A 26,557-nucleotide genomic window follows, 5' to 3' on the forward strand; every position below is an offset into this window, starting at 1 on the left:
TGGTAGAATTGTAACTCCGAGCCAATTTAAGCCTTTGATCTTGCAAGCCCGCAAAAGTTGCTGTACAAGCGCTAACATCGCAAATCGCTATTCAGTTGCTACAATTCCGCAGGCACCCCCACCCGCAAATGGCAGAGGAACAGTCTTGACCTCACAAATCGGCCATAAAACATTTTTCTGTTCCGTTTTTCCGCATGTCTGTTCCAGCAGCGATATCATAAAAGCCCATTTTTGTAAGGTCGTGAATTTAAGCCGCACTTTAACTTTTCACGGTTGGAATTTTTTTTGGGGGGGGGGGAGAAAAGTGTGGCTTATATTCGGGCCAATATGGTAAATAAGTGAAAACAACTAAAAAATGGGGGTTTGGATTTTGGGCAATACTCACTCTCGCCGGTCATCACCCCCTGGGTGTAGCGCTTTGGTAACATCCCGGTGTAGCCATAAAAGCTGGATTGCTGCACTTAAGAGGAGAGAGACAGACAGACAGACAGACAGAAGAAAGGATTAGGATATGATTACCAGATTTTTTTCAATGAATCTCCGCGGACACTTTTTTTTTTTTTTTTTTTTTTGAAGCTGAGTAGCAACAGGGAGTCAGTAGTGTGTACTGTGAAACATAAATGTGCAGAGTTTTTTAAAAACTGGGCAACAGCCAGCCGCCCGCAACTCCCGAGCCTCCCCCAATCAGTCAAAACAAAGGGGGAAGGGGGCAGGAGATCTGTACCACCGGACGTCCCCGGTTCTCCATCAGCAGTGGCAGCAGCAGCGGCATTCAGCAGCCCAGAGCCAGCCTGGTAGCGCAGTTGGCTCTGGCTGGCTTCAGGAGCTGCTCGCTGCCTACTGCTCATTGCAGTGGCAACCGCCAGTTTGCCTCCCAGAAGTCCCCATATGATGTGTCTTGTGTGCAACACATCATATGGGGACTTTCGGCGAGGAAAAATGGTGGGGCCATGGCAGCGAGCAGCTCCTGAAGCCAGCCAGAGCCAACTGCACTACCAGACTGGCTCCGGGCTGCTGAGGCTGCCGCCGCAACGTTTTATGGGGACAGATTTGCAAATCTGGGGACATTCCGGGGACAGATTTGCAAATCCAGGGACTGTCCCCGGGAACCGGGGACGTCTGGTAACCCTAGATTAGGAGCACGGCTATTCTGTCAGCCTTCCCAGCCTAGTGGCTTCCAGCTGTTTTTGGACAGCAATGGCTTGGCCGCCTGGGGCTGATGGGAGCAGAATTCCACAAATCTGGAGGGAACTGAGTTGGAGAAAGCTGCCAGCAAGTTCAAGCTTGAATCCAGACTTATTCCAGAAACGGCTTTCTGGATTCGTTTTGTGACACTTAAGTCCTGCCTTTGATCTGGGCTGTGTCTACAGGAAGTAGAGGAATTCAGGGAGGAAAATGGCAGAATTGTGGAATCGTAGAATTGGGAGAGACTCCAAGGGTCATCTAGTCCAACCCTCTGCAATGCAGGAATCTCAGCTAAAGCAATGAAAGGGGAGGGGAAACGGCCTGAGCCCAGTATACCCGAAGGAGTTAGGATCCTTTCTCCATGTTTGCAGTCATGGGATTGTTGTCTATCACATGACGGTATATGTTTTCATTCCACAGAGTGGGAAGTGATGCAGACAGGCTGTTTTGGTATTATTGTGTTCCGTGAAGTGGGACTATTGTCCTTTTTTTTCTCTCTCTTTGCTGTCTGATGAGGAAGAGGAAGGAGCTAAGTCAGAATGCTCCAAGTGTATTATATGTAAATAAAGTCAATTAGCCAAAATGCTGAGCTACTGAGTTCTGTTACACAAACTGCAAATACTCTGCAGGAACGTAAGTGTGCTGATGCCTCTTGGTATCAGCTGCTGTGACGTTCAGGCTGAAGAAAGCTTTTGAAGCTCTCAAACGATCGACCAGGAGGGAGAGAACATGCCAGTCAGGCATGTGTCCCTACCAGGGTCCTACATGAGAGTAGGACGATTCTAACAGTCTCCACCCCCATCGTTCAGCCCGGACACTGAGGTCCAGCTCTGAGGGCCTTCTGGCAGTTCCTTCCCTGTGAGAAGCGAGGTTACAGGGAACTAGGCGGAAGGCCTTCTCGGTGGTGGAGCCCGCCCTGTGGAACACCCTCCCATCAGATGTCAAGGAAATAAACAACTATCCGACTTTTAGAAGACATCTGAAAGCAGCCCTGTTTAGGGAAGTTTTTAATGTTTGGTGTTTTATGCTGTTTTCAATCTGCTGGGAGCTGCCCAGAGTGGCTGGGGAACCCAGCCGGGTGGGCAGGGTAGAAATAATAAATTATGATTATCGTGTCCGTTGTGAGGCTGGCTGCCCCCTGCCCGCCCCCCGCCTACCTGTGCAACCAAAGGCCACCACGCCCACGGCAATGAGGTTGATGGCGTAAGCTTGTGCCTGGGTGAAGAGGTCCAGCCAGACGTCACAGATGCTGACGAAGAGGAGGGGGCCCAAGGCAAACAGGTACCCTGGAACAGAGAAGGGGGCGGGAATCATTTCTCAGCAGGAAGTGCCCGGAGCTTCAAGCTGCAACGCAGGAACTTAATTATTTACAATTTTTGTTTAATCCGCAAGAAAGAATGGCTTTTTCGCTGGCTAGGTTCAATTCTAATCCTTCTAACCTCCTTTGGGGTAGGTTTGCGGGTTTGGCAGAAGGAGATAGGATCTGCCCATGTGATGCCCACCTGGTGGAAACTCTAGCTCACATGGCCCTTAAATGTAAAATGTATGGTGATCTCTGCCAACGGTTTCTAGACCATCTATGTATCCCAACATGGAAACCAGAGACTGAGGTCATGCGCTTCTAATTACAGGAGAGAGACCAGGAGTTCACAAAGACAGTAGCTAAATTCCTCTATTTGATTTTTTTGTCGCCGAACTATGCTACAGGATCCTGCCCTTGCTGGAAACCCACAGAGATGAGGTGGATTGCTTGCCCCTTCTGCCCTTTGGTGGGTGACTGTGCCACTGGGGTGGCGACGAGATCACACTGGCCTATCTATTCTGAATGTATTCTGAATGTTCTTATGCAATGCCAATAACGGTTACTTGACTTGACTTCAAGCTGCAAGCCAACCATATTCACTGAAACCCTACAAACTGACCCAGAAACTGTGTCCATCACCTGAGGCTCTTCTTCGTTCCCTGGGTGAGGTCCGGAGGGTGGAAACATGGGAACGGGGCCTTTTTGGTGGTGGCTCCCAGCTTGCGGAATATGCTCTCCCCAAAGAGGCTGGCCTGGGACCGTCGTTAAATTTATTTAGGTGCCAGGAAAAATATTTCCTTTTTTGGCAAGGCTTTTGGCTTGAGTGGGTGGCATGCTTTATTTGGTTTGAAGATATGTGCTTGTTTCTTGGCGTAAATCGCTTTGAGTTTTTTGCAAGGTAAGTACAGTGGTCCCTTGGTTCTCAAACGCCTTGGTACTCAAACAACTTGGAACCCACACACTGCAAACCCGGAAGTAAGTGTTCCGGTTTGTGAACTTTTTTCGGAAGCCGAACGTGCTCCGTTTTGAGTGCCACACTTCCGTCTTGAGTGTTACGCTGAGGTCTGTCTGTTTTTGCTATTTATTTTGCGGTTTTATTTTTGCAGCTCTTTTTTGTTTGTTTTTGTTCCTGTGTGGAACCCCGTTCAGCTACTGATTGATTGTGTGACTGCAGTACATTGTTTATTGCTTTCATTTTATGGGTCAATGGTCTCGTTAGATAGTAAATTTCATGTTAAATTGCTGTTTTAGGGTTTGTTTTTAGTCTGGAACGGATTAATCCATTTTGAACTACTTTCTATGGGAAAGTGTGCCTTGGTTTTGGAACACTTTGGTTTTGGAACGGACTTCTGGAATGGATTAAGTTTGAGAACCAAGGTACCACTGTAAAATAATAACAATGATGGTGATGATGTAAATCCTGAACTAGAACTGGGATTATGGGATGGAAATCCCTCCTACTTAGCAACTGCCTCGCCTCTTTCTTTCTCCCCTAAAATTTTGGCAACAATGCGCTCTCCCAAGTCCACATTCCCAGCATGTTTGCACCCCTGTCTCAATGACCTCTACACTGGCTTGGTCTGGTCCACAGAATGGAAGGACATCTGAACAAGAACATCTGAAGGCAGCACTACTGGAATAGGTTCTTCATGGGACTATCAGCAGAATATGTTCTTTTTACTAAAAGTTGTGCTTTTAATACTGTTCTGCTGTGAGCTGCTTTGAGCATATTTATATGGAACAGCAGCATATAAATTTAAATAATAAAGGGGGCAGGATCCTCAAGGACACGCTCCATGGGGAGCTGGCTTCAGGCACCAGGCCCGTTGGCAGACCAACTCTGTGTTACAAAAATGTCTACAAACATGACATGAAGGCTGGCGACATCAGCCCTGCTGTGTGGGATTCCCTTGCAGACAACCACAACTCCTGGATCCACAGAAGTGACCTGAGGAGGAATGACCGCTGGGAGGAGCACAGAGACAAGAAACGCCTTGGTGCATCTGAATCAGCGCAACCGGACGCCTACATCTGCCCCGGCTGCCTACGTCTGCCCCCTATCGGTCTCTACAGCTGCAGCAGGTGCTGCAATTGTCCAACAGCTTGACCTCACCCTCAAAGGCACACTCCTCCATTGTCTCCTGAGGCAGATGGATGTCAACCAGATTATATTTTGCTGGAAGCTGTTCTGAGTGGCTGGGGCAACCCAGTCAGATGTGTATACACACACACACACACACACACACACACACACACTTATCATCATCAACAACATCTGCATCATCATCTAGGAGGCTGCATGCATTCTCCCTAACCTGGTGCCCCCAGATGTTCTGGACTACAAAACATCTGGTTGGGACTGATGTGATTTGTAGTACAGTGGTGCCCCGCAAGACGAATGCCTCGCAAGACGGAAAACTCACTAGACGAAAGAGTTTTCCGTTTTGGAGGTGCTTCGCAAAATGAAACTCCTATGGGCTTGCTTCGCAAGACGAAAATGTCTTGCGAGTTCCTGTGGGTTTTTTCCCCTTCCCCCCCTTTTCTAAGCCGCTAAGCCGCTTATCAGCTGATCCGATAAGCCGATAAGCTGCTAAAAGCCGCTAATAGCGCTAATCCGCTAATCCGTCAATGGGCTTGCTTCGCAAGACGAAAAAACCGCTAGACGAAGAGAATCACAGAACGGATTCTTTTCGTCTTGCGAGGCACCACTGTACAAAACACTTGGAGTGGATTTACACACTGGGGGAAAAGTGCTATAAATGTCAGAAATTAAATTGTTATAACAAAGGGGGGGCCACAATGGAAAATCGCAAAGAATTTTTTTTATTTTTATTTTTTGCCATCTAGTGTTGCATGTTTATAACACATTCGAAACGCTGTTTTTTAACTAATGTAGCTGAGACCTCGGAGCGCTCGAGGTTGGGGAAACGTGGCCTACACCTTTCCCGAGATCTGCGCTTTTAAAGGAAGATGTTGACAAACGGAAGAAAGCTGTGCACAGAGGTTCGCTGCATTAGCGGTAAGCCTAACATGAGCTTAGCATGGCCAGACTTACCCACCGCGATCCTGGTGTGGAGGCTCAACATTTCCACCAGCGCGTTGTTGAGGATGACGGCTGCCAAAGCGACCAAGATGTAGGTAAGGCTCATATCAAACACGATAGAGGTCCCTGCAGAAGGAGAGGAAGGCAGCAAGGAGGGCAAAATAAGCTTTCAGGATACAGGCCCCGGGTGCACGAGATTTGCTTTCTCTTGGCTGCCAGCTCTGCCTTCAAACCAGAAGCAAGGCGGGAGCAACTCCATCATAACTGTCAACGTTTCCCTTTTTTCAAGGGAAATTCCCTTATTGCGAATAGGATTCCTCGCAAGAAAAGGGAAAAGTTGACAGCTATGAACTCCAGCCATCAGCTGGACCTCCTAAAATTATCTCTATGGCGCTTTGAGTGTTTTCGCACCTGGTGATTTCAGCTTCAATACACTGATATCACTGCAAGGTTTTGGGCATTTAGTTTTAAAAGAAACAATAAATATTACGATAGAAACTAATAATACTATCGATTTTCCTTGCTTACATCATCGAAACTGAAATCCTACATCCCATAAACCCTTTTGTCTCTGCCCACTAACACACAGCTGGAGGAGGGGCATATTTCCTCTGGCATATTTCTTGGGATGATTGCTTTATTATTACGCTGCCTATCAGTATGTTTTTGTACTACATTTCTTATTATGCTTTTATCATTGATGTTCCGTGATGTGTTTTTAATGTTGTACACCGCCCTGGGATCTTTTGATAAAGGGCGGTATATAAATTGAATAAACAAGAATAAATAATAATATTGTCGCTGCATCGTCTCGATGATACCAATAGTCAAAAGAACTCGTCTCATATACGATCTTAGCAGCTTTAGAACTTCTTTTTGTAAATGTTAACATCCCACGCCAGCCTGGAACGATTCGGTTTAGTTTTCACGTGTTTGCCTCATGTTTTGTTATTTGGATAATATGGATAGAATTAAATAAAAATACTTAAGAAGGAAAGGAGGGAGGGGGAATATATCTGAAGGAGTGTTGAATGCCTGGGGGTGGAATGACTGGCTCTGGGAAAACAGCCTAAACTTGAATTTTTGGACCTTCCAGAATGTTCTTCTGAAATATTGAGGAAACAGTACCTGGGTATTTGTGATGGAGATAGTCCACGTCTGTGATAAAGCTATTGTAAGGCAAGAGGAAACCGACCCCTGCTAGCAGCATGGCAAAGTAAATCCCATGGTAGCGATCCTGGGGCACAGGGTCTTCGCAGGCTATAGCCAGGAGAGAAGAGAGAAAACAAGAGTGACGTGATTGCGGGAGACCTAGAAAAGGTCGCTTCACCTCAAAAGGGAAGTTGCAGAGTTGGAAAAAGGGGTTCAGAAAAGGGCACCCAAAATTATCAAAAGGATGGAGTGATAATGAGAAAACGTTGCAATGTCTGGAGCTTTTTTAGTTTGGAGAAAGGGTGAGCAAGAGGCTACATTTATTTATTTTGTGGCGTTTATAGTGAAGAAAACCTCAAAGCAGCTCACAAAGAGAATAGGGCAATTAAATGATTCGTAAAAACAATGCATTCAAAAATTGAAAGCCAGCAATAAACAAAAAAACACACCAGCGTTCTGGATATCTGGGTAGGCTTGCCCAAGCAGGGATGTTTTTTGCAGGTGCCGAAAAGAGTATAGTGGTTTTTGAATGTAATCCACTCTGGAAGAGCGTTCGACTTCTGAAACATTCGAAAACCAAGGCGCAAAGGTCTGGCTGCAAGTTCAGTTGGAAAAATTGAGAAACACACAGCGGAAGCCGTTCGATTTCCGAGGTGCGTTCGAAAACAGAAGCAATTACTTCTGGGTTTTTGGCGTTCAGGTTCCGAAACGTTCAGCTTCCGAGACGTTTGAAAACCAAGGTACCACTGTACAATGTGCAGGTGCCGTCACAATAAAATATTTTATTCATTCAGCCAACTAAACATTGCAACCCTGCTCACAAATAACGCCTACTCTGCTCACTGGGCCTTCTCCTGAGTAAGCGTGCACAGGATTGGAGCTGTTATGAAGAAGGCAGGGGTATAAATCTCTGTTCATGGGCTCCCAGAGGATAAAAACGGAAGACGTTCCAGAGCAGAAAACTCATTCCAGCTTGAAAAAGGGATTTAACCACCCCTCTCTGCTTTTAATTTTTAAGATGCTGGCATTAATGTTCGGAAGCGGCAGGCTCTTGCAGGGTATCTAGCGCCTGAGGGAATGATGCACGTTCAAGACGATAAATACCAGTCTGATTAAATTCCATTCAGCAAATTGCAACCTTTCGGCGGATACTCAGGAGGTGCTCAAATACCAGATCTTAGCTGTGCAATGTCTCCAAATCACATATCACGGAGTGTGGAAAGACCAGCGTATATGCAGAGAGATTAACAGAGTCCAACAAACAGAGGAAATGCAAAATCTGTTGGTCACGCCGTGCTGGAGTTATGTGGTTTAGCATTGCCCAGAAGAAGCAAATCACAATCCCTGGCTAAGTTTTCTACAACCAAACCAAGGTTTCTGCTTTGTTTTGCTCCAAGAAACCACCATCAGTAAACCAAGAGCAAATCTGGGCTGCGGGTCACAGTTTCCTGGGAGAAAACAAAAAACCACTATCCTGCGCTTGGCTCTAAGGCTGAGCTGGGGAGCGTGGTTTCCTTCATCCCGGCCTGAGAGGAGCAAAGTGGTCTGGATCCACAGCAAAATGTGACGTTTACTGTGCCAGGCAAGGGAGACCCACGTCTCCTTTTGGGAAATATAGAAAGGTGGAAAATTTTTCATTACAAGTTTTTGGACAACCCTGTTACAGTGGTGGAGGAACCCTCTCAGGCACCTGTGGCGGGACGCCGAGGGGGGGGGCAAACCACCTGGTGACGCACGCGCCACGTCTGTACGGACTGCGCATGTGTGGTGACCGTATGGCCCTCCAGATGTTTTGATCGCACTACAGTGGTACCTCTGGATACAAACGGGATCCGTTCCGGAGCCCTGTTCGCATCCTGAAGCAAATGCAACCCACAATTGTGGGTTGCGATTCGCCACTTCTGCGCATGCGCGTGACATTATTTTGACGGTCTGCGCATGCGCGAGCGGTGAAACCCGGAAGTAACGCTGCGGAGTGCAACCCAAAAATGCTCAACCTGAAGCAACTTCAACCCATGGTATGACTGTATTATTATTATTATTATTATTATTATTATTATTATTATTATTGTTGTTGTTATTATTATTATTACTAATATTCTGTTGGGAGCCACCCAGAGTGGCTGGGGAAACCTAACCAGATGGGAGGGATATAAATTAATTTATTTGTTGTTGTTGTTGTTGTTACAGGCCCCCCCTTGTGTGGTCCAAAGCGTCTGCAGTCTGCAAAAGTGGACATTATTGAGGAAGCAAAGGCAACTGCATAAGGTGAAGAGTTTGATCACGACCCACGACACCCTGCGTGGAAACGACATCCGGGGCTCTTACCTGGTTCCATGAAGGTGAGGACTCCTTTGGCCTGGCAGCCTTTGGCCTGAAGCTCCTCTTCCTCCAGCTGGTAGCTGTCGAAGCTGAAGCTCATCACCACGTTCCCCTCGGGAGTCACCACGGGGCTGAGGTCCTTGAAGTGCTCTCCCCCCACGGAACCCATGGCTGGTTGGCCCTATGCGTGGGGAAAGAGAATACGAGAGCAGAAGTAGAGACAGCTAGGCGGGCCATGTGCCCCCAACACACCTTGCAAATCACTGAGCTGCTCAGTTGCACTAGGGGCAGCAATTGACAGCCTGCGGACTGTCTCGCCAGAGTGGTGCATGCTCTAGTTATTTCCTGCTTGGACTACTGCAATGCACTTTATGTGGGGCTACCTTTGAAGGTGACCCGGAAACTACAACTAATCGGCAGCTAGACTGGTGACTGGGAGCGGCCGCCGAGACCACATAACACTGGTCTTGAAAGACCTACATTGGCTCCCAGGACGTTTCCGAGCACAGTTCAAAGTGTTGGTGCTGACCTTTAAAGCCCTAAATGGCCTTGGCCCAGTATACCTGAAGGAGCGTCTCCACCCCCATCATTCTGCCCGGACGCTGAGGTCCAGCGCCAAGGGCCTTCTGGCGGTTCCCTCCCTGTGAGAAGTGAGGTTACAGGGAACCAGGCAGAGGGCCTTCTCGATGGTGGCGCCTGTGGAACACCCTCTTGTCAGATGTCAAAGAGAAAAACTACCAGACTTTTAGAAGGCATCTGAAGGCAGCCCTGTTTAGGGAAGCTTTTAATGTATAACAGACCACTGTATTCTAATACTTTGTTGGAAGCTGCCCCAGAGTGGCTGGGGAAACCCAGCCAGATGGGCGAGGTATTAATAATAAATTATTATTATTATTATAGAAAAGAGCAAACCAGTGATATTTTAGGGAGCAGGCTAGCAGGCAGGGCCCATGATTTACATCATAAGAGCCTATACAACACAAAACATTGTTGCTCTATGTAGATTTTATTTCATTTGTTTTTTATCTTATATTTTGGAAATATACCGTATTTTTTGCTCTACAAGACTCACTTTTTCCCTCCTAAAAAGTAAGGGGAAATGTGTGTGCATCTTATGGAGCGAATGCAGGCTGCACAGCTATCCCAGAAGCCAGAACAGCAAGAGGGATTGCTGCTTTCACTGCACAGCGATCCCTCTTGCTGTTCTGGCTTCTCGGATTCAGAAATTTTTTTTTCTTGTTTTCCTCCTCCAAAAACTAGGTGCGTCTTATGGTCTGGTGTGTCTTATAGAGTGAAAAATACGGTGCATCCAGTCTTTTCCCTTTAAATTTTTTTGGGGCCCCCAAGAGAGTGGGACCCTAAGCTATAGCTTGTTTAGCTTCTACATAAACCTAGCACTACTCACAGTGGCCAACCAGATGTCCTAACCGGGAAGCATGCAAGCAGGAATCGAACACAAGAGCAACTCTCCCCTCCTGTGTCTTCCAGCAGCTGGGATTCAAAAGCATTGCTGCCTCTGACCGTGGAGGCAGAACACAGTCGTTGTGACTAAAAGCCATCGATAGCCTGCTTTCTGCATGAATTTGTCACATCCTCTTCTGAAGACATCCACGTTGGTGGCTATCCCTGATTCCAGTGATAGTGAGTTCCATAGTTTTATGAGTTAAGAGCATGGGTAGGCAACCTAAGGCCCGTGGGCCAGGTGCGGTCCAATCGCCTTCTCAATCCAGCCCCCAGACGGTCCTGGAATCGGTGTGTTTTTACATGAGTCAAATGTGTCCTTTTATTTAGAATGCATCTCTGGGTTATTTGTGGGGCACAGGAATTCGTTCATTATTATTTTTTCAAAATATAGTCCGGCCCCCCACAAGGTCTGAGGGACAGTGGACCATCCCCCTGCTGAAAAAGTTTGCTGACCCCTGGTTCAGAGCGTCCATACGTAGCTCCTTGGCTCTCTCCAAGGCCAGTCCGAACAGGCCTGTTATGCAGATGACAGATGCAAAAACTTCACCATTTACACAACTATAAATGCAAGTAGCGTCTTGGCGTGAGATTTGCACTACTTTTCTGCAGCCTTGTAAATATTAGCGTGCGGGTGAGTGCAAAGTGCGTGGACCAGCGGATAGAGAAAAGCTTTCCTCCCTCAAACTTGTGGGCACGGAGCTGAATGCTGGGAGATTCAGGAGAGATAAAGTCTAAGCAGAACTATGGAGACTGTGGAACTCCCTGCCACAGGAGCGATGGCCACCAACTTGGATGGCTTTAGAAGACGACTGGGCAAATTCATGGAGGAGGAGAGGGCTATCAAAGGCTCCTTACCTCAATGCTTTTTAAAAATCTGTAGTAGGTAACAAATTTATTTCATCTATCAGAAAGCAGGAGCGTCAGGCAAGCTTCTTTCTCTACCTTATCTAGCAAGCTTTGCTGGTCTCTACCAGAAAAGCAGCCTTGGTGTTTTTTTATAGCCTCAGCTGTCTCTAGGAAGGAGTACAGATGTTCTCTGCGCTTTTTCCTGGATGTGCTTAATTAACCCCACGTTAACTCCCTTCAGCTGAAGAATAAAAGCACACAAACAGCCAGTATTAAGAGAGGCGGGGGGGGGGGGGGAGAGAGAGAGAGATTGCTGCCTGCAAATCCTCGATAGGAAAATAAAAAGAAAAGCCGTAACCAAGATAAGGCCAGACAGGAAATGATTTCCATACACAGCAACCGCAAAAGAGGTGCGGGGCTGTTTGCTTTTTATATTGCAACCCTATTTTAAAACCTGTTATCTAACGCTCGTTGTCAATATTCAGGCAACTGGGATGTGTTTTGTTCCGCGGACACGTTTGACAAACCCCCTTTGGTTATCCTCAATTCCAATCTGAGGCTGGAGCCGATTCTCCGCTGCCCAGTTTGAGATCAGACGCAGCAGAATAATGGCCGGGAAGGTGGCAGACACACAGATATCGCAGGCATGAACCAGGCGCATTTCACGGGCACAGCCCTGGAAATTGGTATGGTGGATGGGATGACAAACCCCTAGCACTGCTCCTGGTTGGCGTGAAAAATCTGGCACGTCTTATCACACCTGTTCTGCCCTGATATTTCAGCCAAGCTGTCCTGGAAGGACAGAACGTACCTGTCCCCAAAAGTCTGAGCTTTGGAGAAAGCAAAAGGTTCTGGTAGCCTGAAGCAGAAGCCAGCTGTGTACGCTACCTATTTGTTATTAAATTTATTTATTTATTAAATTTGTATCCCACCCTGTGCCCGTGGATCTCAGGAACGGTTCACACAACATCTCAGGGCGGTTCAGAACTGATTGACTGATCCCCCCCATCATGTCATCAAGCAGCTGCCCCCACTCCTCCCCGCCGCAGTTTTGCACTTTCAAAAAGAGTCGCTTTACCAAATGGGTTTTAAAAAAATAATAATCCACAGGGGTAGCCATGTTAATCTCTTGCGACAAGAAGACTGCAGTTCCTTGGCACTTTAAAGACCAAAACGTTTATGGAGCAATCAAGTCTTTATTATTATATTATTATTATTATTATTATTATTATTATCATTATTATTATTATCATCATCATCATTATTATTATTATTTATAAGATATTTATTAGAGTTTCAAAAATAAAAAAAGAAGTCACAATAGTAATAATAAGAAAAGAAAAAAACCACACAAGATTTACCCACCAGGGAAGAATGGCAGATGAAGGTGATGGACTACATGGAACTGGCGGAAATGACTGGCAGAATCCGAGACCAGGGAGAAGAGTCGGTGAAAGAAGATTGGAAGAAATTCAAAGACTATCTACAGAAATACTGTAAAATTAATGAATGTTAGAATGATGTTGGAATGAAGCTAAGGGGTTTTTAGTAGTAATGCTACAAGGAGTATGTAAAAATGGACTGCTAACAGAGGAGAATATACAGTTATTACATATTAAGACAAAGGTCTAAGATAAAAACAAAGAGGGAAAGGATTTGCTGAATTAACTTACTGAACTGGAATACAAAAAAGGGGAGGTGTGAGGAGGTCAGGGAAACAAGTGAATGAAAGACAAGATATGGAAAGATTGATTTGTTGTTGTTTTTTAATTGGAGGCATCAAGTCTTAAGCCTGTCCTGTTGGGCTCCAAGCCCATCAGAGCTTATGCCAGGGGTCAGCAACCTAGGGCCCATGGGCCACAAGCGGCCTACAGGGGTCGTTTAACCAGCCCACGAGCCACCCCTTCGCTTCCATGGTGCCGGAAATCGCATCTGCGCAGATGCAGATGCCAGAAATCACAGGCACGGGTGCGAGCCAGCCCATGGAAGGATCTCCACTGGAGTGAAGCAGCCCATGTTGAAATATGCTTGGAGTCGAGTGTGGATTTCATGCTCTTTATTCAGCTCATAGTGGCAAGGAATGCAAGTTTCCCCAAAACGTCTGCTTTATATACATTATTTACACAATGGGCCCCACATGATTGGCTAATTCTGGGATTCTCCTGTAGGCCAATCAGGTTGCGGAATCACTTCCACCTGGAGCTGGATTGGGTGGCTCCTGCGGACCAATCAGACTGCTGCTTTCTGAATCCTATTGTTCTAGGACCAATCAGACTGCTGCATTTTGGATCCTATTCAACTCAGTACATAACACATGCCATGACAAATGTGTTAAGTCTTTAAGGTGCCACAGGACTTTTCTGCTTATTTGTTAAGTAATGAGGTGGGCAAATACATAAGCTAATTGTGCTTTTCAGGCACTGATTTTTTAAAATTCCCCCTTCATGGGTAGTCTAGACCGGGGCATCATGCAGAAAGCATGAATGAATGCATGAATCAGCTCCTTGTGAAATAGAAGGTGCAAACAAGAGGATTTGTGCAATATGCAAAAGGCATGTGAAATAGAATGGGCAAACTATTTTTTAATTTTCATGCACCTCTTTTAAAAATTCACAGAGCCGGTTTATATAACCTTTTGCTTGGGATGTGGCTGTTTGCTTGTGTTCTGATCTCAAAAGGCATCAGTGGTGAACTGGTTGTGCAAATGCTTCGCCCCAAACACGGGCCTCAGTTTGTTTCCATCCAGTGCCATTGCAAAGCAACCCAGCGGAGCCTGGCTTGGGGCCCAAGCGTGACCTTTAGAGTAGTTCCACCATCCCTTCATGTTCTTTTATGCCTTCTCTAGAACTCAGCCCTTCAAAAGCGATTCCCGGGTGGAATACACAGCGACATAGATAATAAATTAGGAAGAACAATGCAGCAAAACACTCACGTCAGCAACTGTAATAAAAGGCAGCAGACAAAAAATAATAATATTACAAATTGGAGACACATTAAAATGTCTGGGTAAATAAAACATCTTAACCTGGTGCCAGAAAAGAAGTCATGTGCAGATCAAGGGAAGTGATAGCACCACTCTATTCTGCCCTGGCTGGATCCCACCTGGCACCCCAGTTGAAGAAGGATATTGACAAGCTGGAATGGGTGCAGGAAGGGGACAAGGATAATAAAGGGTCTGGATAATAATAATAATAATAATAATAATAATAATAATAATATTTCTACCCCGCCCATCTGTCTGGGTTTCCCCAGCCACTCTGGGCAGCTTCCAACAAAATATTAAAAATACATTAAAGCATCAGGCATTAAAAACGTCCCTAAACAGGGCTGCCTTCAGATGTCTTCAAAACATCAGACAGTTGTTTATTTCCTTGACATCTCATGGAAGGATGTTCCACCACTACTGAGAAGGCCCTCTGCCTGGTTCCCTGCCAGAAGGCCCTTGGATCTGGACCTCAGTGTCCAGGGTTGAACGATGGGGGTGGAGAGGCTCCTTCAGGACTACTGGGCCGAGGCCGTTTAGGGCTTTCAAGGTCAGCACCAACACTTTGAAGTGTGCTTTGAGACGTACATAGGACAAGTCTTAGAAGGAACGGTGGAGACAGTTGGGTATGTTTAGCCAGGACAAAAGGAGACAGAGGTGGTATCAGAGCCATCTTCAAATATCTGAAAAGCTGTCACATGGAAGATGTTATTTTCTCCTGCTCCAGAGGAGAAGACCAATGGCTTCAAGTCAGAAGAAGGAGATTCCAGCTCAACGTCAGGAAGAACTTTTAAAACAGAGGTTGGATGGCCAGCTGTCCCTGATGGTCTTGAGACGACAGTGCTGGGCCTGGGGGTAACCTGCGAAATGCTGTCCAGGACCAGTTCAGAATCTAGAGGTTCCGCTAGGAGTCAGTCCGACAGGGCCAAGGCAGGACACGAGGCAGGAAACCAGGCAAGGTCAGGCACAGGATCTCAGGCAGGATCTGGCATACAGCAATGTTGTTCCCGCAACCTGGGACAGGGTCCAACAGCCTTTTATCTTTGTCGGGATAACGGCTGGTCCTGATCCCCAGTGACTTACTGTACCTCCCTGTTTCGCCCAAAGGCGAGCACTCCTCCTGCGAGTACTCAGGTCTCTCCTTCTCTCAGACCTCAGTCTCTGCAGCTCAGGAGATGTCGGTGGGTTACTAGACCCAGAGGCCGCCTCAGCCTCCCCTGACCCAACTGGTAGTGGAGCAGCTGTAAGTGATGGCCCAGCTGAAGGCAAGGAGGTCATCCCCGCATCTGGAGCCAGGGCAGGCTCAGGCCCCTGACTTGGCCCAGCTGGTGTTTGCTGCAGGGGAACCTGTGCAGACTGGGACTCTTCAGGATCAGGCCCCAGACTTGGTTCAGGTGATGCCTGAGGCAAAGGATCTGGTGCAGAATGAGACTCCTCTGGTTCCGAGTCTGAGCCCGAGTCCCAGGCCATCACAACGACGTTCTGCTCTTCCTCAAGTGCTGCTGCTCTTAGTTCTCAGTGTGGGACCCAAGAGGTTTTTTGTTGCTTCCAAAACGTCACTTCTATGATCTTAAAATACGTGTGGTTAGGAAGGGCAGTTTTCTGTGTGGAAGAGCGCAGCACTTAAGATCTGGCATCGATGCACATCTTGATACAGAAGGCAAAAAACACCGAAGCCACGATTCTTTACCCTGGTGCCCTCCAGGTGTTTTGGACGACAGTTCCCACTGGTCTTAGCCGACACACCTGGAGAGCATCTGGTCAGCGGATGCTGGTCCAGGGGACCATCCCACATACAGAAGCCACCAAGACAGCATCTCACAAACTAAAATTATCTCATGAATTAGAAGTATCAAAAGGGCAGAGCTCAAATGACCCTTTATATATATATATATATGACATGATTTTATTTCTTATAGAAATATTGCGGCACATGGTATATGCAGATGTCTGGCTCACTTGAGATTATATAGAACCTTTATTCTCAAGAATGATGGAACAGCATTTCTGCATTGCAGGGGTCTGTTTTCACGTATCTTTTGTATTTGCAAAGGGGATATTCATATGAGTTAATACTTTTATTATCCATTTTGGAGCTGTGCTGAACCTTTGTACTTTTGTCCTTCCGGGTTGTGATGCTTTGTGGTTTAACTTCTTGAATGTTCATCCCTTTTGTTCCATTTGCGCGCTCTCTCTTTTTGTTAACAAATCCATATTTATTTATTTTGAGAGTCAGCTAGGCAGGCAGTGGAACCTCTGACTGCACTGTCCACCATACAGTAGCTGGGGTTAGAGACCCATGGAGCAGACTGCTCTGTGCCCAGCGCAGCCTATTGCTTGTGAACCTGTTGCCAGAGGCAGGTGCCTCATTCTAATGATAGGGCCGGCTGTGTTGAATGGGGTGGCAGGGATTGATGCCGGACGCCCACTCTCCTTCAGAGCTAAGGCCCCTTGCCATCCTTCCATTTTTCTGTGGGGCTATGAGACCCGCTCTATCAGGGGGGATCACTTTGCCTTTTGGGGGTCATCCTTTTCAACTCAGAAGGGAGGGGGGGTCTCCAACTTCACCAAGGCCCTGAAGACATTATAGTTGCTCCAACACCCCTTGAACAGGTGAATCAGGGAGAGCAAAGGTGCCGCTCTCTAGAGACCACAAGCCTACAGTTCCCCTCGTACCTGGCAGGGGGTTAAGGATGTTGGGGGTCCAGTGACATCTGTACGGCTGCAGACTCAACTTCCCCTTGGTGTAATGAGAGGGATTTCATTCTAAGATAGACAGCTGTGTAACAAGACCATAGGGGGCCAACAGCTACCAGAAACCTACACAGAGCCTTTGCTACATCATATTTTGAGGTTAGGCAATTCATAGAATCGTAGAATTGTAAGGAAACCCCAAAGGTCTTCCAGTCCAACCGGCCTGTGATGCACCAGGAAAACCTATGGCTACATATGAGTAGATACAGGCAAGGGAGCATTCACAGCCTTGCAGTGGGGAGAAGCTGGGTAGGTAAAGATGAAGCAAAGACCCTTCCATTTACTCAAAGTAAGCCCATCCCCTACACCAACCCAAGAAATCTGCAAGGCTCTCCTTGCGAATCAGGTGGAAGAGAAGCACTGTGAGGTTGCTGGGAATTTGCTATTTCTTCCTTGGCTGTATTTTGGAATTTATTAAGGTATCGGGCCCGAAAACATGGGAGGCAGATGGCCTAAGGGCACCCCAAATAAATAAAAGGTGACGCTTCTGTTTGGGTGGTCACAAGAAAACAAAACGTTTACCCAAGACTGGAACGCGCGGGGAACAAGACCCCATACATTTTAAGGCCTCGACACAGCCAGAAGACCCCTTGGTTTGCAAAACTGGCCATGGGAGTAATCTGTATTGGGAACCGGCGGGGCTGGATCCCAAGAAAGCATGCGCAGGGATACCAGCTAAGCATTGTGTCATTTACTGTTTCATCTGCACCCCTTCCTCCAAGGAGCTCACAATACTATACACCCCCCCCCCCACTTTATCCTTACAACAATCCAGAGAGGTCCGTCAGGCTGAAAGGAAGCAGCTCGGCCATGGATACCCAGAGAGGATTTGCAATCAAAAGGTGCTCTCGGATGACACCCTCCGTGCTGCCTCACTTTAAGCCAGCCGTCGCTAACCAGCAGGCGCTTTGCACTACATTTCCCAAGGGCCACGGCCAGCACAGCTGCACGGGGGGTGGGGGTGGGGCTGTAGTCCAAAACTTCTGAGGGGCACCATGTTAGCTAGGAAAGATAGCTACCATATTTTTTGCTCTATAAGACTCACTTTTTCCCTCCTAAAAAGTAAGGGGAAATGTGTGTGCGTCTTATGGAGCGAATGCAGGCTGCGCAGCTATCCCAGAAGCCAGAACAGCAAGAGGGATTGCTGCTTTCGCTGTGCAGCGATCCCTCTTGCTGTTCTGGCTTCTGAGATTCAGAATATTTCCCCCCCCCACCTTGATTTCCTCCTCCAAAAACTAGGTGCGTCTTGTGGTCTGGTGCATCTTATAGAGCGAAAAATACGGTAAGCATAAAACCAGAAAGCGTGTTTCTCTCTTTTAGACTTTTTGGAGAACTGTGTAAATCGCGGGGAGGGAACCTAACATAGCCCCAAATCCATTCCCAGAGGAGTGCCCTAGGTTGCTCTGTTGCAACTACAGAGTCTTGCGGCAACTTAAACATTAATGCATTGGTTCCTGCACTTTGGAACTCCCTGCCTCATGATGTCGAGCAGCTGCCTTCACTGTTCTCGTTTAGGTGCCTGCTAAAATACATTCTTGTTTAGAGAAAAGCCTACTTAGAAAGTTAAGGACACTTTAGTCTGTTTTAGCATTTCAAACTTTTGCATGCTTTAAAGTATCGTTGTACTTTGTTAATAATAATAATATTTTGTTCCTTTTATTTTTCTGTAAACCACTTTGACCGTTGCTTGTACACAGCCCAGCAAGGTGGATTAATGCATTCATTGTGGCACAAACTTCAGTGGGTGATATCCAAGCCACCTTACAAATGCCAACCATCTAAATAGCCACTTCCTTGTTCGCCTATGGAGAACGGAGATCACCTACAGTGGTGCCCCGCAAGACGAATGCCTCGCAAGACGGAAAACTCGCTAGACGAAAGAGTTTTCTGTTTTGGAGGTGCTTCGCAAAACAAATCTCCTATGGGCTTGCTTCCCAAGACGAAAATGTCTTGTGAGTTCCTGTGGGTTTTTTCCCCTCCCCCCCTTTTCTAAGCCGCTAATCCGCTTATCAGCTGATCCGATAAGCCGATAAGCCGCTAAAAGCCGCTAATAGCGCTAATCCGTCAATGGGCTTGCTTCGCAAGACGAAAAAACCGCTAGAAGAAGAGAATCACAGAATCGTCTTGCGAGGCACCACTGTACTCACAATCAGCTTTTTTAAAGTAAGACGGGGATGAGGTCCTCCTTCTGTCTCCCCCTCTACCCACGCTGAGCCTGCGAGTCCATGCGCGTGCCGCAAGCAACCAATATAAACCCGCTTAAGGCAAACTGGCTAATAAAAATCCTGACTGGTGAGCAACTTTTTGTGCATGTGGTGTGGGTTTGCAAACCAGATGTGATGTCACCCCAAAACCCGTACGAACCTTAACTTGGGAATTTATTAAGAGAAGGTGATTGTAGTCCAACACATCTGGAAGGTGCCAGGCCAGGTGAGATGGCTGGCTGAGATCCAAATCCAAATTCTCCTAGGACCAGTGCTTTTTTTCTTTAAAAAAAATGTTTCTGGGTACTCTCATTTTCCAACTCATATTGAAATACTGGCCCTCAATGAGGACAAACTTAGATTCACAAAATGTTTGGGGGTATGCGTCCCCTCCAGAAAAAAGGCGCTAGGTAGCTGTGAAGCTCCCTGCGTGACCTTGGGGGCCAGATTCTCTCTCTCTCTCTCTCTCTTTGACTAGCCTTCCTCGCAGGGTTGGTTTGGGGGATGCAAGGGAGGCAGAATTTGCTGGACCGCTTCTCGGAGGAAGCTGAAGAGCACCAAGGGCCGCACCAACAGAAGAAGAAGAAACAGGAGGGGGGGTCGGTTCCTGGGAACTCCATGGGACCTACTTGCGTGTAAGCAGACTCCGGGGGCTCTTAGGAGTGTCTACTTGGAAGGAATCCAACTCTTCGTCCACTGGGACATGGGGGGGGGGAGAGAGAGAAAGAGAGACACAACCCCCCCTCCCCTCCGCACAATCCTGGCTCACTTTCTCCCCAAACCAAGCGCGCGCGCCCTTGTCCGAAAAAGCCAATTCGCTTTGCCCATTCCGAAGACCGAAGCGGGGCAAGGGGGGGGGCGCAGGAGTCTGGCCAGCGCCCCCAACCTCTTTATCTCTTCGGGGGCGCCTAGGAGGGGAGGGGGGAGACGAGGCTTACAAGAGATGCTCATAGACACCCTCCTTTTTTAAAATGGCAAAGGATACCTGGCTCCCTTCTCCTCCTTGGGGACCAGAATGCGTCCCTCTGCTGCGCCCTCGGGGTCCCCTGGCAGGGGGGCGGCCTGCCGCCACCCCTCCCTCCCTCCTCGAGGACTAGAGGGCGCCCCGGGGGGCCTCATTGGGACGGAGAGAAGCAGCCGCGGCTTTCGGCGACCCCCCCCCCGTTTGCAGCCCCCTTTGTCCGCCCCCCCTCCAAGGAAGACAAAAGAGCGGCGCCCGCTTGCCAGCCAACAGGTCCGCCGCCGCCGCCTCACCTCCAGCCGCCGCTCGGCTCGCCGGTCCCGCTCAGCGCCGCCAGTGCCAGTGCCGACGCCGCTGCTCCCGAGGACGCCGCTGCCCGGACGGAGCCGCCGGCCTCGCCCCGCTGTGCAGCCCCATCGCCCCGCCGACGCCGGTTCCGGGCAACCTCGGCGGATCGCGGGTCCGGCAGGGGAAGGGGAGGGCTCAGAGGAGGGGGGGAGCCTGGCCCGGAGACAGACCCCTCCCCCCTGCTCACCCCCTCCCTGCCCTCCCCTTCTCACCCCTCCCCCTTCCTTTTCCCCTCCCCTGCTCACCCCCTTTCTGCCCTCCCCTTCTCAGCCCTCCCCTCCCATCCCCTCCCTTCTTCTCCCCCTCCCCTCCTCCCCTCCTCCCTTTCCCCCTGCCCTGCCCTCCCCTCTTGTCCCCCTGCCCTCCTCTCCCCTCCCCCTTTTGTCGACCCCTCCCTCCCACCAACCTGCTGCATGCATCCTTCCCCCCCCCCACCAGAAAGCCAAGCAGAGTACCTGGCAAATTTCACCCCCCCCCCCATCACACTGCAAAGATTGACAGTCAAATTAAAGGTTTGCCCCACCACCCCTGTTGTCAAATTGGTAGGTAGCCAGCTGCCTCAAGCTCATAGATTTGGAAGGGACCCTGAGGATCATTTAGTCCAATCCCCTGCATGCAAGGCAGGAAAATGCAGCTGCCCCAGACGTGGATCGAACCTGCAACACTACTGTTTCACCACCATCGTTGCTTTTATTTCACAAAATGTAGGTGCCGCTCGTGGTTCTTCTGTAGTGTTCGTGTCCCACCATTTTTCTTCAGGGGGGTGTACATGGCTCTCCCCCCACCGCTCTTCATTTAATTCCCACAACAACAGCCCTGCAAGGTAGGTTAGGCTGGGAGAGGTAGCTGGTTAGTGTCCAAGTTCCCTCAGTGAGCTTCAGGGCCATGAGTCGCGGCCAGAGTGTTGGACTGGGACCTGGGAGATCAGGGTTCAAATCCCCACTTGGCCATGAAGCTCCGGGGGGTGGGGGGGTGGCAGGCACTCACTCTCAGCCTAAACTACCTCGCAGGATTGTTGTGAGGATAGAATGGGGGTGGGGAGAACTATGTGTCCCACCTTGAGCTTGCTGGAGGAAAGGTGGGCTATAAATTTAATAATTTAATTTTATCATCTACCTGTTTATCCTGCCTTCCCTTCAAGGATAGCCATCCGTCAGGGATGCCCGAGGCTGTGATTCCCATGTTACAGGGGGTCCCTTCCTGCATCACTTTATTATTATTATTATTATTATTATTATTATTATTATTATTATTATTATTATCCAGACAACCTGAGGCTTGAAAGCCTGGGGTCAGAGCTACCTTAGTGACGTGAGCCACTTTGGGAGACAATAGCTGTCTGGAAAATAAATAATAATTCCTCCACAAGCCAACACAGCAAGGAAGAAGAGGGTGGCTCCCTGTGGGGCCACAGCATTCCGGGGGTTTTTTTGTGTGTGAAAGGGAATTTAAACATTTTCAATTTGTTATAGATGACATCCCAAAATTCTCCTAATTTCTTGCACTCCCACCACATATGGATGAAGGTACCTGTCCCCTCTTCAAGACAGAAGGATGCTAAACATAGGTCCTTCTATTGCTGTGCGCAGCAATTGCAATCTTTGACATCACCCCTGAACCTATTGCCATTCCATACTACGGACTGCCTTAGAGAACAAGGGTTTGAGTTTTGTATTTAGAAAATTCCTTGCCTCTTGCAAGCACCAGACTCCTGCCGTCGCTTCCTGGGCCACCATTCGAGCCAGGATAGCAACCAGGCTGCCCCATGGCAGCTGAAACTCCTGCATACTAGGCCTCCGGGGAAAATCCCATTCCTGGAGAACCCGGGGAAACCGTTTGAAATAGACCGGGAAGAGTGTCTCTGCTCCATATCGATCTCCCTCACTGCAAGCAGAGCCATAGGAAAACGGGCAACAGGATTGATAAGAAATATACATCTTATTGAAAAAGTCTCCTGCCACATTGCAGCACTCATGGAAATTGGGGAAATGAGTGTTGTTGGAAGAAAGCATCCTAGCCCAAACATGGCATATCCTGAACCTTTGGTCAAGGGATGATGATGATGATGATAATTTATTATTTATACCCCGCTCATCTGGCTGGGTTTCCCCAGCCACTCTGGGCAGCTTCCAACAGAATATTAAAATACAATAGTCTATTAAACATTAAAAGCTTCCCTAAACAGGGTTGCCTTCAGATGTCTTCTAAAAGTCGGGTAGTTGTTTATTTCCCTGACATCTGACAAGAGGGCATTCCACAGGGCGGGCGCCACCACCGAGAAGGCCCTCTGCCTAGTTCCCTGTAACCTGGCTTCTCGCAGGGCGGGAACTGCCAGAAGGCCCTCAGTATCCGGGCAGAATGATGGGGGTTGAGATGCTCCCTCAGGGAGCCTTATCTGAGGACCCAGTTGGCTGAAGACCCACCTAGCTTCTGTCAAATCTTGTCCAAACCCACCCTCTACCTTTGTTTGTAGCCACATAGAAGTAAAAAGAGGGGTCATAATCTGGGGCAGAAGACAGGCAGCTCCTTCCATTTGACATCCACCTTTCCATTGTTGTTTCGTCATTTAGTCATGTCCGACTCTTTGTGACCCCCTGGACCAGAGCATGCCAGGCACTTCTGTCTTCCACTGCCTCCCGCAGTTTGGTCAAACTCATGCTGGTCGCTTTGAGAACACTGTCCAACCATCTCGTTCTCTGTCGTCCCCTTCTCCTTGTGCCCTCCATCTTTCCCAACATCAGTGTCTTTTCTAGGGAGTCTTCTCTTCTCATGAGGTGGCCAAATTTCCATTAGAAATGTCCAAATGAGTGTACCAGGAAAGCACAATCCCACCTAACTCTAATAATAATCCTCAAGCATCTTTAAGATGCTTATCTTCATCACTTGAAAAATGGACTTGGTCCATCTCCAGGAAGGCTCTATCACAGACAAGGCCCCACCCTAAACTCCTCTAGATTTTGCCTCATGAATTCAAGTGCCTGGAGCAAAGCTCCCCAAAAGCTTACAGAAGTGGAGAGAAAAAGCGTCCCTATGTGTATTGAGGTCAAACCCAAGAGGTCTCCCCACAGTATAGAGAGAGAGAACTGAGAAGTTGCCCTTCTCGGAGAGCCCTTGCCGGCCTCAGGCGGCATCACAGCTGGGCCTGTATTTAGGAGGCGAAGCTGGTCTTATGGAGAAAATGGTTGCCTTTGGTGGGGATGGGGTGAGGAGGGGGACCCGAGGCGAAAGCAGAAGAGCAATGGGGGTGAACGACGCAAAGAGCAGCCTCCCCCCTTGCTTCATGCTGGCTGCAAACATGAGGGGCTGGTTTATGAATTGCAATCTTCTGGCAGTCAATAAATGCCGCCCTCCATCTATCAGCTTGCTGGTCCTGTGGGGGCGCAATATTGGCTTTGATGCCAAAAGAAATTAGGGAAACAGAGTACCTGCTTTCCCCTTTTGCAGAGAAACCTGGGCAGCAAGCTAGGCCGCTTTATATGTCCAAGGAGACCTTTGTTTATTTATTTGGGGGAGCGGGGGGGGGGGGGAGAATGTGCAACGGGCCGCAATTTCATTGCATTAATGTTAATCTTTGATGGACCCTAAATGGAAGCAAGCAAGGCTCCGTATAGTACAAAACAGACCCAGAGCAGAGCTTTTCTGTCTGCAAATGTAACACTATGTTTGCTTCCTTCTTCTCTAACCAGGGTAGCCAGGGAACCTACCAGCACATTGCAGAGGACAGTCCTCTATTTGATGTCTGGTCTGGATCTGGTCTAAAGCACTGCGCCTCTTGAGCTTGCTAATCAGAAGGGCGGCGGTTCAAATCCCCGTGACAGGGTGAGCTCCCGTTTCTCTGTCCCAGCTCCTGCCAACCAATAATAATAATAATAATAATAATAATAATAATAATAATAATAATAATAATAATTTATACCCCACCCTCCCCAGCCAAGACCAGGCTCAGGGTGGCTAACACCAGGTATAAAAACAACTGATTAAAATACAACTTAAAAACAAGATTAAATACAACATTAAAATGCAGCCTCATTTCAGTAGAAACTCAAATAAAAAACGTTTTGGGGATGAAAACGTCAAATCTTCACCATTCTGGTCCTATGTGGGCCAGAAAAAAAGCCATGCAAGTCCCCAAATAGGAGTTCCATCACAGAAGCAGAAAGGAAAGAGGAAAGAGGGGAAGGGGATCAAGTTGATTCCAAGCCAAAGGCCTGGCGGAACAGCTCTGTCTTACAGGCCCTGCAGAAAGAAATCAGATCCCGCAAGGCCCTGGTCTCATGAGACGAAGCATTCCACCAGGCTGGAGCCAGTGTTGAAAAGGCCCTGGCTCTGGTTGAGGCTAATCTGACTTCCTTAGGGCCCGGGACCACTAGGGTGTTGCTATTTATGGACCTTGAGGTCCTCCGTGGGGCAGACCGGGAGAGACAGTCCCATAGCAGTTCAAAAGCAGTGCCAGTGCAAGTAGATAAATAGGTACTGCTGTGGTGAGAAGGTAAATGGCATTTCCGTGCGCTCTGGCTATTGTCACTGTCCTCCGTGTGGCAGTCGTGGTTTAGTCCTGTGGGCCACATGACCCGGAAAGCTGTATGTGGACAAATGCCGGCTCCCTTGGCTTGAAAGCAAGATGAGCGCCCCAACCCCATAGTCGCCTTTGACTGGACTTAATCATCCAGGGGTCCTTTACTTTTACCTTTTACCTAAGCTAAAGAATCCTATAAGGGAGAAGGAGCAGGGCAGTCTTGAAATTGCCCTTGAAGTGCAGCTGCCTCCTTGGACCTGGAAGGCCTTCTTAATTTTAGCCTGGCTGCAATTAAGGAGAGAGGGTTCAAAACCAGCATCAGTGTAAATGGCTGAACAGACACAAATTCAGCCCAGCATCTCAACTAAATGCAGCTTGAAATAAATAGGTTTTGAAATCAGTGCTGAGCAGGTCAAATGAATATCTTTCAGGAAGGAATTCCACAAATATGGGGTTACCACTGAGAAGGCTCTGCTTGCCACCAGCACTTGCCAACCTCATGGTGGTTATTCAAATAACCTGAGCCCAAACCTTTTCAGGGCCTTAAAATAGTAAATGCCGGCAGTGCCCACTCTACTTGTCTGCGGACTCCCCCCCCCCCGGATCCTGGAGCCATGCTGATTCCAGTTTTGGGGCCCATCGTAATGTCCCCTATATCTAGAGGAATAGAGTTGGCCAAGGATGCTGTATTTGCCCAGAATACATGATCTCTATTCTACCGACCGGTGACCATGACGTCAATACCAGGAAAAGTCCTAAAACAGATACTGGTAATTGAATGGTCTGTCTGAAATCACTTAGAAAAGGGTGCTCTGATAACTCAGACCTAGCATGGGTTTCTGAAAAACAAGTCTCATTTCTTCTTTGGATGGAATGACAAGCTTGGTGGATCAGGGGAATGCTGCGGATGTAGTGTATCTTGATTTGAGGAAGGCTTTGACCAAGTCCCCCATGAAATCTTTGCAGAGAAGCTGGGAAAATGTGGTCTGGATGAGGAAACAGGTGGATTTGTAGCTGGTTGGCTGACCGAATCCCTTGGGGTCCCTTCCAACTACCAGTCTATGATTCCATGATTTCTGGATGGGAAAGAACAGAGAGACCTAAAGCCAGAGCAGAGGCTGCTTAGTGACTTTTGTCCAAAGCCAGACCGCTGGAAGATTGCCCTCTCCTAAGCGACGGCCCCAGTGGGGTTCAGACGCAGATCTCTCTCCTTCCCATTAACCGCACACCCATTCACATCCAAGAAAGAGAGGCGGAGAGAAATGCTGCCTGCCAGGATAAAAAATTAAGCCAATTAGGGACTAGCAGACTGCACAGGCCAACCAGCAGTTGCCCGGCTTGTGAGCGAGAGTGCCAGCCATTTATCCTACTCCTGGCTCTGCTGGCATTTCCCCTGCCCCTGTGGCACGGGGCCAGTTGGGCAACAGGCACAGCTGTGGTGTAACAAACAGAAGCTGTTGAGGCTGCAAAATAGCA

At 48.2% G+C, this 26,557-nt stretch overlaps 1 protein-coding gene across 1 annotated transcript in view; it reads right to left on the reverse strand.

Annotated features, from left to right (window-relative positions):
• Nucleotides 1-20,668, reverse strand: part of SLC29A4 (solute carrier family 29 member 4) — a 32,159-nt gene extending 11,491 nt beyond the window's left edge. The window contains exons 1-6 of the mRNA XM_083474789.1: nt 20,511-20,668; nt 9,012-9,186; nt 6,660-6,791; nt 5,544-5,657; nt 2,343-2,471; nt 386-460 (exon numbers count right to left, since the gene is read on the reverse strand). Of these exons, the coding sequence (XP_083330915.1) occupies nt 386-460; nt 2,343-2,471; nt 5,544-5,657; nt 6,660-6,791; nt 9,012-9,174 (613 nt within the window). The 5' untranslated portion in view covers nt 9,175-9,186; nt 20,511-20,668. The remainder of the gene's footprint in view (nt 1-385; nt 461-2,342; nt 2,472-5,543; nt 5,658-6,659; nt 6,792-9,011; nt 9,187-20,510) is intronic.
• Nucleotides 20,669-26,557: the final 5,889 nt, after the last annotated feature.

Source organism: Podarcis liolepis, assembly GCF_965112155.1.
Source record: "Podarcis liolepis genome assembly, chromosome: 14".
In the NCBI taxonomy this organism is placed as follows: Eukaryota; Metazoa; Chordata; class Lepidosauria; order Squamata; family Lacertidae; genus Podarcis; species Podarcis liolepis.